The sequence below is a fragment of the Mesocricetus auratus genome, unplaced genomic scaffold (genome assembly GCF_017639785.1).
Source record: "Mesocricetus auratus isolate SY011 unplaced genomic scaffold, BCM_Maur_2.0 Super-Scaffold_6731, whole genome shotgun sequence".
Classification (NCBI taxonomy): domain Eukaryota; kingdom Metazoa; phylum Chordata; class Mammalia; order Rodentia; family Cricetidae; genus Mesocricetus; species Mesocricetus auratus.
In genome coordinates, this window is record NW_024429185.1 from 3,234,134 (window position 1) to 3,246,961 (window position 12,828).

At 52.5% G+C, this 12,828-nt stretch overlaps 1 protein-coding gene across 4 annotated transcripts; it reads right to left on the reverse strand.

Annotated features, from left to right (window-relative positions):
• Positions 1-170: 170 nt before the first annotated feature.
• On the reverse strand, positions 171-9,582 carry Hsh2d (hematopoietic SH2 domain containing). 4 transcript variants are annotated; one of them, XM_021223587.2, is made up of 8 exons: positions 9,480-9,582; positions 8,777-8,869; positions 7,279-7,383; positions 5,730-5,876; positions 3,930-4,019; positions 2,671-2,836; positions 2,111-2,230; positions 171-1,183 (listed from the first exon to the last, which is right to left on the reverse strand). In XM_021223587.2, the coding sequence occupies exons 4-8, from the start codon at positions 5,852-5,854 to the stop codon at positions 686-688; spliced, it is 999 nt and encodes a 332-aa protein (XP_021079246.1). In that variant the 5' UTR covers positions 5,855-5,876; positions 7,279-7,383; positions 8,777-8,869; positions 9,480-9,582; the 3' UTR covers positions 171-685. The 4 variants fall into 4 exon arrangements, with proteins under 4 accessions (XP_021079246.1, XP_021079247.1, XP_005087137.1 ...); XM_021223588.2 differs by having other exon boundaries at positions 8,777-8,884; positions 9,480-9,494; XM_005087080.4 differs by lacking the exon at positions 8,777-8,869 and having other exon boundaries at positions 9,480-9,562.
• Positions 9,583-12,828: the final 3,246 nt, after the last annotated feature.

The following is a 12,828-nucleotide window of genomic DNA, read 5'->3' on the forward strand; positions in this document are numbered from 1 at the left end:
CCTGGTGTACAGAGTGCGTTCCAGGACAGCCTCCCATCTCTTTCCCTCTCCTAATCCATTCCATCTCCCCCTCCTTTCGTCTCTATAGCCACTCCTGTCCCCAGCCTCCCTCATCTCCTCCTCCCTCCCTTTCCCCTCCTCCAATAAGAAAACTCTCCACACGAGCTATGTTGAATGATGGCTTGACTCTCTTTCACCGCCTTTTTATAAACAGCAGTCTGGAATTCATTAAGTAGGCTAGTGTGGCTGAATGTGAACTATGAAGGCTCATGGATATAGAGGGCTAACTCATGATCAGAGAGCTCGGATACAGGCTTGACATGTGTTGTGCCCACCAAGTCACTGCGACAATTATTTTTAAAGTTATATTTACTGTGTGTGTGTGAACACATGTATGGGGCGGTTGGAGGGCAACTTTCAGGTGCTGGGTCTCCCCCTCCATAGTGTGAGTGCCAGGGATCGAACTCAGGTAGTCAGGCTTGCCTGCAAGCCTTTGCTGCCTTACCAATGGGCCATCTCATCCGAGTCCCTAACGTGGTAATTCTATTATTATTAAAACAATCAGGTCCCTCTGTTGGCAACTGCAGAATTCAGCCCTGTAACCCTTTCCAACAGTTCTCTGGTTGTGAGGGCAGGGGTGGGGACTGGAAAGAAGAGATGGGTACCCAAGATAAAGGGGGTGCTGTCAGTACCCAGGGGCGAAAGGTGGTGGTCGGAGGTATTCCTCAGGTAGCCAGCCCTGGGCTTCTGGAAACTCTTCAGGCTCTGGTTTGGTTGCCTGGACCGACAGGGCCCTCACCACCTTTCCACGCCAGGCCCTGACCCCTGAGACTGCCTCCTTCCAGCCAGCAGGCCTGGAGGCTGTGAAGGTGGCGTCTCCCTGGGGCTCTGAGGGGTTCTGGAGAGAGGTGGCTGCACCGGGGTCCGCGGAATGGCAAGCACTGTCCCAGCTGGATGCTCGAGTCACCGGGCTACGGTGCTGCACCACACGCCTGGCGTCTCCCAGCAGGTTCGTGGCTGACAGGTGTGAAGTGAGCCTCTGTTTCACCTTCCGGCTGGTCTCTGGCAGCGTCCTCAGGTTCTTCCACAGTCTCTGTCCTGCCTCCCCAAAACGTGCTTTTGGGGAGGAGGGGGCTGATGCGAGCTTTCCATCAGTTCCTGCGGAAGGCTTCCTTTCAGGAGCCTGGAACAGAGAACGCGGAACAGAGCAGGGGTGGCCTGGGGCCCGGCTGATCAATAAAGCTCTAGGCAGCCCCACAACCTCGTCCCAGAGCGCTGGAGCTCCCAAGCCCTATCCCTGCCCCATCTCTCTGTGTGGCTTTACCGCTGCTTGTCTACACTGAAGATTCATTAGCTCCTTCAAACGGCCAGGTCCTGGGGGGCTCCTTGAGGCCTGGTGGAGCACACCTTTAATCCCAACACTCAGAAGGCAGAGGCAGGAGGATCTCTGTGAGTCTGAAGCCAGCCTGGACTACATGGGGAGTTCAGGCCAGCCAGGGCTACATAGACTTTATCTCAGCAGAAACAAACAGAAACCCTTCCTCTTGGAAGGGTGGGGACAGCCGTGCAGAAGCAGCCATCTGGACTTCGAGGTTTGATGGGAGAAACAGAAAGGATATATACACACCCAGAATAAACAAAAAAAGCCTCTCAAGTTGGAAGTTGTTCTCTGTAACAACCACACAGGGTGATATGTGTGGGGAAACTTTAGATCCAGAGACACTTGAATGACTTCTAAAAGAAGTGTCTGGGCATGTGCAATGGTCCTGTGGAGGGAGCCGGGAGGAAAGGCCCGGGGCAGAGCAGCACAAAGGGTTCTCAGGGTGGCGGATGGGTCGGTCTGAGGGCAAGCACCCGAAGTTGCAGAGTTCTTGGTTGCTTCTGATGGGGTGGGGATGGAGCCCTGAACCTTAGGCACCCCTGACAAGCTCTCTACCAACTGAGCAACACTCAACCCAAGACTGCAACGTGGAGTCTAATTCGAGAGTGTGGAAGTCACTCGGAAGTTGTTTCTTCTTTAATTAACTAGCTACAAAAAGAGAACTCTTTCTAGAAAAGGCCTGCTCTCGCATCTTTCTCTGCCAGCCCCGACCAGGCTGGAGGTGCCTACCTCCTCGGGTGGGCAAGAAGAAGGCCTCTGAACTTCCGTGGGGCCGCGGTTTTCAGCATCCTGAACCAGGGCATTAGAGTACAGGAAGAGATCTTCGTAGTCCACGTTTGCTGGATCCTTCTGCAGGGTGTGGAAGAGGCATAGGGCTCAGACCTAGCAGTGAAAAAGGCTGGGGTGGGGAGAACCATGGGTGGTGGGGACCCCTGACCAATCTCAGAACCCAGGTCACACCCACCGAGCCTCAGGAAAAGAGCCCCGCCCACAGTGCCTAGACCACGCCCACCAGCTCGGATGAAAGAGCCCTGCCCACAAGTCTCAGAAAGAGCTCCAACTACTGCAGATCTTAGCCCACGCCCATCATCCATTAGAGGAAAGAGCCCTCCCATAGCAGGTTTAGGTCACATTCATCGTCCATAAACTGAAAGAGCCCAGCTCACGCCAGGTAGGCCACGCCCACCAGCCTCCGAGGAAAGCCATTCCTGCAAATACACCCCTGTTGAATTCCCTGCAGGGGGCCTCTGGTACTCCCTGGTCACCGGCTGATGTCCCCTTGTCCCCACCTGCCCGCAGGCTTGGGTCAGCAGCTCCCCGTATGGACGAATGGGTTTTTGCTGGTGGAAAGTGACCAGGGCGTCCAGAGAAGCGTGGCTCACGTGATCCCCAGCAAGGCTGACCGTCCCGTCATCTGAGAGTTTCACCATGAAGTGACGGCAGCAGGCCTGGGCTCTGTGGAGACACGCTGCGGTTGGGATGCTGCCTCTGTACCTTGGTTTCCCCAGTTACCACACGGGGTTTCTAAGGTCCACCCCAGGAGTTCTTGGGTGGATGAAATAAGGGGATACAAGCTAATTGTGGTGCCTGCCTGTCATCCCTGCGCTGGGGAGATTGAGGGTTTGGAGGCCAGCCTGGGCTACACAGTGAGACTCTGTCTCAACCAAATAGTAGTAGCAAAATGATGATAATCTTTTCATTTTAAAGATACAATCTCATGTGGTCCAGGCTACACTTAAACTTTCTATGTAGCCAAGGATGACCTTGAATTCCAGGTCCTCCTGCCTCAGCCTCCCCCTCTTTGCTGGGTTATCAGATGTGCACCTCCACACTACATAATCAGTTCAAGGCCAGCCTGGCTAAGAAACCCTCTCCCAAATAGGAAGACAGGGAGAAAGAGAGAGTAGGGACAGGGTGTTTATACAGAAGCTCCACCTCAGCCCCCACCCCACCCTATGCCCCCCCCAGCTCAAGCCATGCCTACAGGGTATTTAAGATCTGATCTCTAGACCCTCCATGTGATCTCTCTCGGGTCTTCCTGAGAGTCAGCCAGGAGTTGCTTTGCTCTGTCTTATTAATTGGGTTGGATTTGGCTTTTTGCATTGCAGAGAAACCCACAACCACGGATTTCAAAATACGTATCAGAGACGGAGGAAGAAAGGAAGGAAGGAAGGAAGGAAGGAAGGAAGGAAGGAAGGAAGGAAGGAAGGAAGGAAGGCTTCCCTAATGTTCTAAGATGCCAAAATCAGGCTTTGAGGCCCCAGGAGCTTGCAGCCCTGGCTTCCCTGACCCGGGCATGGGACTTCATGTCACTAATTTGAAGGTGAAGGGTGCAGGAGAGCCACCCTCAGACCCCTGCCTGCCCCAGCCTGAGATCGAGTTTCAGGTCTGCCCCTGCGTTCCATGACTGCTGGAGACAAGCAGCCTGCAGACTGGGCAGACTCCCCATGCATGAGGTGACCTTGGCCGTCTTCCAGAAGCCTTGGCCTAATCTCCCCTATGGTGCCCTCTCCCTGAAGCCTGGGCCTAACCTCCCCCATGGCCTTACTTGTAGGAAAGGGTATAGCCCACATGGCTGTGGCTGACTCGGATAAGAAATGTCCCCAGGGGTTGTGAGTCCAGCAGGTTCTCAGCAACTCTGGAAGAGACACAGAGAAAGGCAACTGGCTGGATATGAAGGCAAGCATAGGGGACGGCTGGGGTCCCGTTTGGCTTGGTTATGCACAGGGCACGCTTACAGCATTGCCCTTGGCAGCCTAGCTCTCACCTGTATGCTCTGTGCATGCATGTACACCCACCCCTCTGAGCCATGCACATAGCGACCTTGGATGTCTCATGCATCGGACTACCTGTATATCTCTCACTTAAGGATGGGATAAGTTCCCCCACCCCTAAAAACAATCACATTTAGTTTCTACTCAAGTGCACTCCCTGAGTATCTAGGAGGAAGAACTGAGGGTTGATCCTGGGCTGGCCAGATGGCGCTGCCAAGCCTGTCAGCCTGAATTCAATCGGGGGTGGGGGGACCCAATGTTCACAAATTGTCCTCTGACCTCCACACACAGTAAAGAAAGAAAATATAATAAAAACGTAAACACCTTGTTACAAAGAAAGAAACATTCTGACCCAGCCTCAACTGGCCCAGTGTGCATGTGCATTCAAGCAAACGCGTTTTTGGGGAGAATCCTTTGCTTCCCATCTTATACCTGTGTATAACTAGGCATGCGTGTGACTAGAATCAACTATATCACAGTAAAGGCATGCGCTGTGAGCAAAGACCTACATAATCCACCTGTGAATCAAAACGCAATTGCACAAGCACACTCCCTCGGCAAACAAACTCCCCTTGGAGAGCACACCTTTTTGGTCCCAGCACTCAGCAGGCAGAAGCAGAGACTAGCCTGTTTCAAGGACAGCGAGGGCAGGCAAATGTGCTTTGATACATTCAGAAGTCAGAGGACAAACCACAGAGTTGGTTTTCTCCTTTTGCCTTGTAGGTCCCAGGACTTGAACTTGCATAGTGAAGTTTGACTACAAGCACTGTTACCCCTTGAGCCATCTTGCTGGCCCTTGCTGTCAATCTTGACAATGTAACCCTCTCTAACCTGCACTGTTGCTTTGCTTCTAATTAGACAATTTTGCTGCTTTTGCAAATTCATGTGAGCCTTTAGCATAAGAAGCCAAGACCCTAGGAACACTTGACCCTGACCTAGGAACACCAGGGCAGGTCCTGGGTCTTGGGGACCCACACTTTCAGATTGCCTTTCTTTCCTTTTGGGGGGAAATGTCTGAAGTCGCTCAGGCTGGCCTCACACTCACTATTAGCTAGGGACAGCCTTGAATTTCTGGTCCTCCACCTCCTGCCTTCTGAGTACTGACGTCATTACGCCTGGTGTCTGCAGAGTGGGAACAGAACCAAGGACTTTGAGTATGCCAGGCAAGTACTCTACCAGCAGAGTCACAGCCTGAATGAGCAAATAACACTGTCTTTCTTGGTGGTTTGAAGTCACTGATGTTGACCTGAAGTAGATCTCCTATCTCCCACAGCCCCTGCCTGCCTGTCTCAAGCTTGAAATCCTCTTAGGTGGGACACGGTATCCAAGAGAAAAAAGCAGGGGCTATGGTTTGGGTCTGTCTCTTACACTGAGTCTAGAGCCCAGCTGTGCTATGCATGTGCTGTGTGACCTCAGGCAGGTGTCTAACCTGATCTGCTCCTCAGCTTCCCAGGGCCTGGAGCTAATCCGAGAGTAGTGAATAGGGGGCTTTGCTCCCAGATGTTCACTGTGGTTAGGGGAGACCAACCAGGAAGCAGGATATGGCAGGATGGGGGTTGCCATTATGTCCTTACTCTCGAGAGATGGTGCCATGGAACCACTCCGGGATCCCGTATTGGGCCAGCTGGTCCACCTGGGTATGCACAAACCAGTCCAGCCGAGGGGGCAGTGGCGGGGGCAGCCTCCCCGTTTCTGCCATGGCATCCAGGGGAGGGGATCACCTGTGGGGAGAAGGAAGGGGTGGGTGTCTCTTGGCTCTAATATCCCACACCGTGGTGCCTCCTCTCCTGGGAGCCCCCCTGGTGGCCAGAGCAAGGGTAGTTCTGTGAACACAGAATCGCTTCCTGTTACTATTGTGTCACAAGTGTTGTTTAGCTTGTGAGTGGGAAGGAGGGGTCAAGTGTCTTCTTCTATTGCTCCACACTGTGGTTTTGTTTGGTTTTACTTTATTGTGTGTGTGTGTGTGTGTGTGTGTATGTGCGTTCATGGGCCACAGTGTGTGTGTGTGTGTGTGTGTGTGTGTATGTGTGTGTGTGTGTGTGTGTGTGTTCAGGGGCCACAGTGTGTGTGTGTGTGTGTGTGTGTGTGTTCATGGGCCACAGTGTGTGTGTGTGTGGGGGGGTCTAGACGACTTCTGGGAGTCAGTTGTCTCCTTCCACCACACGGTTCCCTGACCAACGTTTGTTGTTGTCCTGTTTTTAGACAGGGCCTCTTCATGTAGTCCTAACTGTCCTAGAATTCACTATGTAAACCAGGCTGGCCTCCAGCTCATGGAGATCCACCTGCTTCTGCCTTCTAACTTCTGAGATTAAGGGCATGTGCTACCATGCCCAGTTAAACCGACATTTTCTTTTCCCAAGATAGCTCTGTATAGCTCTGGCTACACAGATCAGACTCTTCCCAAATTCACTGAGATCTTCTTGCTTCTGCCTCCCCAGTTCTGGGATTAAAGGAATGTACCCTGCTAAACTGACTTTTTGGGGGGGGGTTGAGACAGGGTTTCTCTGTGGCTTTGGAGGTTGTCCTGGAACTCGCTCTGTAGACCAAACTCACAGAGATCCACCTGCCTCTGCCTCCCGACTGCTGGGATTAAAGGTGTGTGCCACCACTGCCCAGCAAACTGACACATTTTAAAAAGATTTTTTTGTTTTGTTTTTATTTGTGTGTGTGTGCACACGCATGCACACTCCTGGGCACAAGCACAAACAGGTGCCTCTGGAGGCCAGGGGGCACTAGATCTTCTGGAGCTGTAGGTATGGTGGTTGTGAGCTGCTCCCCGTGGGCTCTGGGAACTGAACTGGGATTCTCTAGAAAGAGCAGCGAGTGGTTGAGACATCTCTTCATACTTCACCTTCTATTCTGAGAAAGGGTCTGTCACTAACCCTGGGGCTGGTCACAGAATTCCAGGGGTCCTCCTATGCCAGCCCCCCACCTCAAACTGGGCCTTTGTTTTGCTCTGTTGTTTCCATGCCTACTGAACAGCAAATATGAACTCAGGCCTTCATGCTCACACAGGAAGCTTTATGGGCTAAGCGAGACCTTGGTTTGGTTTATGAGACAGGCTAGCTTGACACTCACTGTGTAGCCAAGGATGGCCTTGAACCCCCAACCCCCTGCCTCTACCTCCTTAGGTGAAGCTCCTCCGGTGTGCAGTTAATTCACGCTCTTGGTTGATTTACACTCAAGGTACCACAGGGCTCTGTGGACTGGTGACATAGGGACACGGTCCTGAAATGCAAAGCAGTATTGAGCTGAAGGGTTCTTCCCTGGGGCCCATCAATTACTCTTCATTCAGTCCCTAGACCTGAGTGGGTTGATCCCACAGGAGGGTCTGTTGACACAGGGTGGCTGTGCTGACTTTCTTCCTGGAGAACAGACACACCCCCCTCAGGTGTGGCCCAGAGGCACTCAGAGGAAAGTCATTAACCAACTCCATTAATGAACACTTGATAACCAAGCGGCACACTGTCTCTGTCCCCATTTCCTGTTCCCTCTCTCTCAGGGGGTTCCACGGAGGTGAGTAGTATCTTCCAGGCCCGGTCTCTCCTGGATGAGGCCTGGGATCACAAGCATCTGGAATTAGAGGCAGATTATCTGGGTTCAAATCGTACCCTGTGGAGTATGAAATCACAAACTCCGTTGGGGCTTTAACTTTTATTGTTAAGTGACATCTTTGGAAGAAGATGACAGGGACAGAGGACTATATAGTCACTACATTACACATATAGAATTACTCATACCTCCATGTATACGGAAAGATGAGAGGCAGCCTCTTTCTTTTCTGTTGTTTGTTTTTGAGACAGAGTTGTATAGCCCAGGCTGGCCTCAGTGTACCTAAGGATAACCCTGAACTCCTGATCCCCCCTCCCAAGTGCTGGTTTCTAGGCCACTCTGGAAAATAACAGGAGTGGAGCTGAAACTCTTCTATTTCGAGGCTTTTATTCATTATGTTGCTTAGTTGCTTTTTTATGGTTTTGTTTTTTGTTTGTTTTCTGAGACAGGGTTTCTCTGTAGCTTTGGAGTCTGTGCTGGAACTCTCTCTGTAGACCAGGCTGGCCTCAAACTCACAGAAATCCTCCTGCCTCTCTGCCTCCCGAGTGCTGGGATTAAAGGCATGCGCCGCCACTGCCCGGCTTTTGCTTTTTAAAGTTTTTTGGTTTTATTTGTGTGCATGTGTGTGTGTACAAACGTGTATCAGCCATGTGTGTTCAGGTAGTGGTGCTGGATCACTGGAGATGGTTTACAGGCACTGGGAACTGAACTGGGATCCTCTGCAGGAGCACTGCGGACCCCTGTCCAGGCTCATTCTGATATTTAAACAATTTAGTGTGTCTGGGCAAGCGTCCATGTGTACACACGTGTGCGGGTGTGTGTGTAGCCTGAAGTTGACATCAGTGTCTTCTTTCACTCTCCCTCATGTATTGAAGTCTCGGAATGAGCCGGAGAGACTGACTAGCCAGACCAGACTAGATCCCTGGGGATCTCTGCCTCCATGTCCACACACCAGGAGGACAGGTGGGTTCTGGGGATCTGAACTCGGGTCCTCGAGGCCCTCCAATGCTCTATTCAGTGAGCCGCCCCGTCAGCCCTTCCCTTGACTTCCCATTTCTTCACTACTCACCACGCTTCACAGCACCTGCCGCCGTGCTCCGGGTCTCACAGAGCTCGCAGATTGCAGTTCCAGCCCCCAAGGGTGCAGCAGGAACTGTTCAGGCTGTGTGAGTACACGCTGTGACAAAATCACCTACCAACACGTCTCCCGGAATGTACCCCATCATGAAGAGACTCTACATCTGCCTCTGTATGAAATTCAGCTGAACCCAGTCACAAGCTGGCACAGAATGCTCTTTTTACCTCGGAACACTCCTACACATCTCTCAAGACCCAATGCAAATGTCCCTTCCTCCAGCCAGTCTTCCTTCCTCCGCTGCCCACAAAACCCTGGCAATGTTCCCTCCCCTCCCCTTGAGTGTCCCCATTGTTCCTTCCTCTGCTGGCTCTGGCTGGACCCCAAGGAGCTGGAGGGCCTTTATCCCTCTCTGCCTTACTTTCCTTGCTTAGGACACAGGGTTAGGTTAGTTGGCCATTGGTTTCTTTGAAACAGGTCTCATTACTACGCTGAAGCTAGCTAGCCTCAAACTCATGATCTAGCCTGCCTTGGCCACCAGAGTGCTGGAATGACAGTTGTGTATAACCATGACAGAGCTTGCAATGGTCCCCTCCTCTGGTAAATCCTTCCCTCATTTCCCAGCCCCACCCCACCCCACCCAGTGCTGGAGCCCCAGGGGTTCCTCAACTGGGATGCAGGGATGCAGGCGACATACCTCGGGGAGCCTGGGTTAGGTTGCTCTCAAGCAGTCTCTGAAGTCTTAGTTTCACTTCAGGGTCTGCACGTCAGAGGGGCAGGGCGGGCAGCCGCGGGCGGTTCCTGTTTCCTCCAGCAGGTGAAGCAGGGCGGGACTAAGGTCTGGGCTTGGTCTGTGGCTGAAGCTGATACTGGCTCCTGCCAAGTCTTTCACAGTATCTACTCGCTACCAGCTCCATGGAGCCCCAGGACAGTTGGAGCCCCTCCTCCCCTTTTGAGACAGTCTCATGTACCCTAGGTTAGTCTGGAACTCACTGTGTAACTGAGGATGACCTTGAACCCCCCCACCCCGTGTGCTAGCAGGTCTGCGCCATCATGCCAAGATTATGCATTGCTGGTGATGGAGCCAAGACCCTGATGCTTGCCAGGCAAGCACTCTGCCAGCAGAGCTGAGTTCCCCACCTTTATGGCAGCCCTGTCAGGAAATGGGGGTGTGACGGTCAGAAAGTGAAAGGGGACAACAGGAGACTGCTGGGTGGGCATGGGGTGCAGGAACCGTGTGTAGACGGGGAAACATCGTGGGCAAGCGTCCTGAGGTTGCACACACAGCTCTATCCTGCCTTCCTTTGCAAAAACACACTTGAAGTGACATTCTACGATTGTGTTGCCCTCTAGGCCAACATAGAAGTGTGATGTGGTTCAGGTTTGTAGTCCCAGTATTCAGAAGCCCGAGGCAGGAGGATTTGGGGTTCTAGGCTAGCCTGGGCTACATAGGGTGACTCAAACTCAAAATCCAAACAAAATCAAAGCTAGACAACACCCGTTTTGTTTCATTTGTTTTTCTAAGGCAGAGTATCAGCGCCCTGGCTGGCTTGGAAGCCACTCTGTACCTGAGGCTGCCTCAAAACCCTCTTCTTCTCGCTTCCCTCTGGGGTGCCAGGGTTACAGGCATGACCATAGTTTCTGTGGTACTGGGATGCTGCACTTGTGGGGGGTGGGGAGGGCGGGACCCCTGTGCACACCCTGGGTCCTGGGTGATATGTCCCTGTTCCTAACAGGCACAGCTGGCTTGGCTATAAGCAGCCTGTCCCACCATCTCTTGGCAAAGCCACTCTCTCCTCTCTGGAAGTTGACACCTTCTAGGACGGACTAGGAACCTTTCTGACCCCTGCTCTTCCCAGGGTGATGTGGGCTTGGGAGTCTTTGGGCTAACAAAGGCCAACAAACAAGGAAAACCATGTCAGCCCCATGACAGAGCCACTCAAGCAAGGGGCCCAGGGGCTCAGCTGAGTTGGCTCACTGGGGCCTGTTACTGTGACTTAATAATTCGGTGCCTTTTGACTGGGCTCAGGGGAGACACCTTCTGATATTACTGGCTGGGCCAACTTCAGGTAACTCCCCTAACACTTGCTTGCTCTGGGCTGGTCCCCAGCCTTCATGGTGAAGGAGAGAAGAGTCCAGAAGGCAGTGTCACTTGGACAGTCGGACCTTTGGGGTTCTCCAGTGCATGGGGCTCAGTGTCAGACAACATGAGCTGTTTTGGCTTTGCTCTTGAGCTGCGGTCTTTCACGGGATAACATCTTCCTGTCAGCAGTCAAAGTAGAATTCCCCTACCCCCCATGTCTGTGGTTCACAAACGGACACAGCTCCCCAAGGAAGCTGTGGTGGCCACCAAGGCAGTGTAAACAGGGCTGCCTGATGGAAGATAACAGGGACCCTGAGGTCCAGCGCCCTCTATGTCAGCTTCTTTTGTTGACCTCATAGGGTGAGGGCCAGTGGACAACCCTCAGGGTAGGCAGTTGCAGTCGAACTGCATCAGCTTCGACCACAAACTCTGGGGACAGGGGACGGGTAAGGAAGGGCAGAGCCACCATTTTATAGTTCTCTCTGCCGAGGGCATCTGCCTCTACTCTGTGTTCATTCCACAAACACTGGCTGGGCTGGACTTCCGCCCAGGTACCATGCCGGATGTCAAGGCTGAGGCACTCCTCTCATTCCAGCACTTGAGGAGGCTGAGGTGGGAGGAAGGCTAGATCTGGGCCAGTCTGGGCTGTACCCTAGCTCATAGAGGGGGTGGGCAGCAAGACGGCTCAGGGGGTAAATGCACTGGCTGCCAAGCATTACGACCTGAGTTTGATCTCCAGGAATCACAAAGTGATTCCTTCTACAAGCTGTCCTCTGACCTTGGAACATGTAGACACTCAGAAAAAAAAAGTTTTTAAGTTAAAAAAAAAGCTTTGCTGGGTGTTGGTGGTGCACTCGGGAGGCAGAGGCAGGTGGATCTCTGTGAGTTGGAGACCAGCCTGGTCTACAAGAGCTAGTTCCAGGACAGGCTCCAAAGCTACAGAGAAACTCTGTCTCGAAAAACAAATAAATCAACAACAAAAAAGTTTCTGCTATCACATTAGGCTTGAGCTGTGAGCCCAGGAACCTTAGCAGACACACTGAAAACATGGTATCACACACTGGAATATTACTCAACCCTGAGAACAACAGAAGCTCTGCCCCAGACTGTAACTTGTGTAAACTAATAACTTGCTCCTGGGTACGATGGCCCTTGCCTTGAATGGCAGCCCTTGGGAGGCAGAGGAAGGTAGATCTCAGATCAAGGCCAGCCTGGTCTACATATCAAGGACAGGCTTGTGGGGGCACACGAGGCGGCAGCAGTCAGGCACAGGAGGGTGTGTGTCATCACAACTGGCATACAGCCAGACAGGCAAATCCACAGACAGGAGAAGACAGGCTGCCAGGGGCACGGCAGGAAGTAGTGCCTGCTCACGAGAGCTCAGTGATAAAACACACTCTATGATTGTGTTAAAAACCTGCCCAAGGACTGGAGAGACACTTCGGTGGTTAGTATCACTGCCCTTGCTTGAGTACCAAGATTTGGTTCCCAGGGCACACAAGGTGGCTCACTTTTAACTCTGGCCCAAGGGATTCCATGGATCTTCTGGCTTCCGTGGGCACCAGGCATGAGTGTGGTACACAAACATACACAGAGGCCAACAGGCACACAGAGAAATAAAACTCAAAAGCCTCCCAACCTCATCAACAGCCCACTGGCCTCACACCCTCTCCCTCCTGCTCTTCTCCAGGGCTTGGGAAGACCTGCTTGGTTCCCACTCTGCTCCTTAATGCTTTCCATCTCTTGACTTTGTACCTTTTGTCACTGTTACCCTTCTGTTACACCAAAGCATGTCTCTGCTTAAAGACACATGCTATCATTATCTCCAGGAGACTCTGGGCACCGAACCTCAGTCTCAAACCTGCTCTGCGGAACTGTTGTAGAACCTAGACTGCACACGTGCTTGGCAGGACCGGATGTGTGGAGTTCCTTCTGAGGGCCAAATAATGCCACAGGGATATCA

What these genes read in the sequence shown, in the direction of transcription:
- Hsh2d (XM_021223587.2), bottom strand. Translation starts at nt 5,854, where the DNA reads ATGGCAGAAACGGGGAGGCTGCCCCCGCCACTGCCCCCTCGGCTGGAC. An exon ending in GGCTATACCCTTTCCTACAA is followed by an intron (nt 2,837 to 3,929) that starts GTAAGGCCATGG and finishes GTGTCTCCACAG; the next exon opens with AGCCCAGGCCTGCTGCCGTC. An exon ending in CTTCTTGCCCACCCGAGGAG is followed by an intron (nt 1,184 to 2,110) that starts GTAGGCACCTCC and finishes TCTCTGTTCCAG; the next exon opens with GCTCCTGAAAGGAAGCCTTC.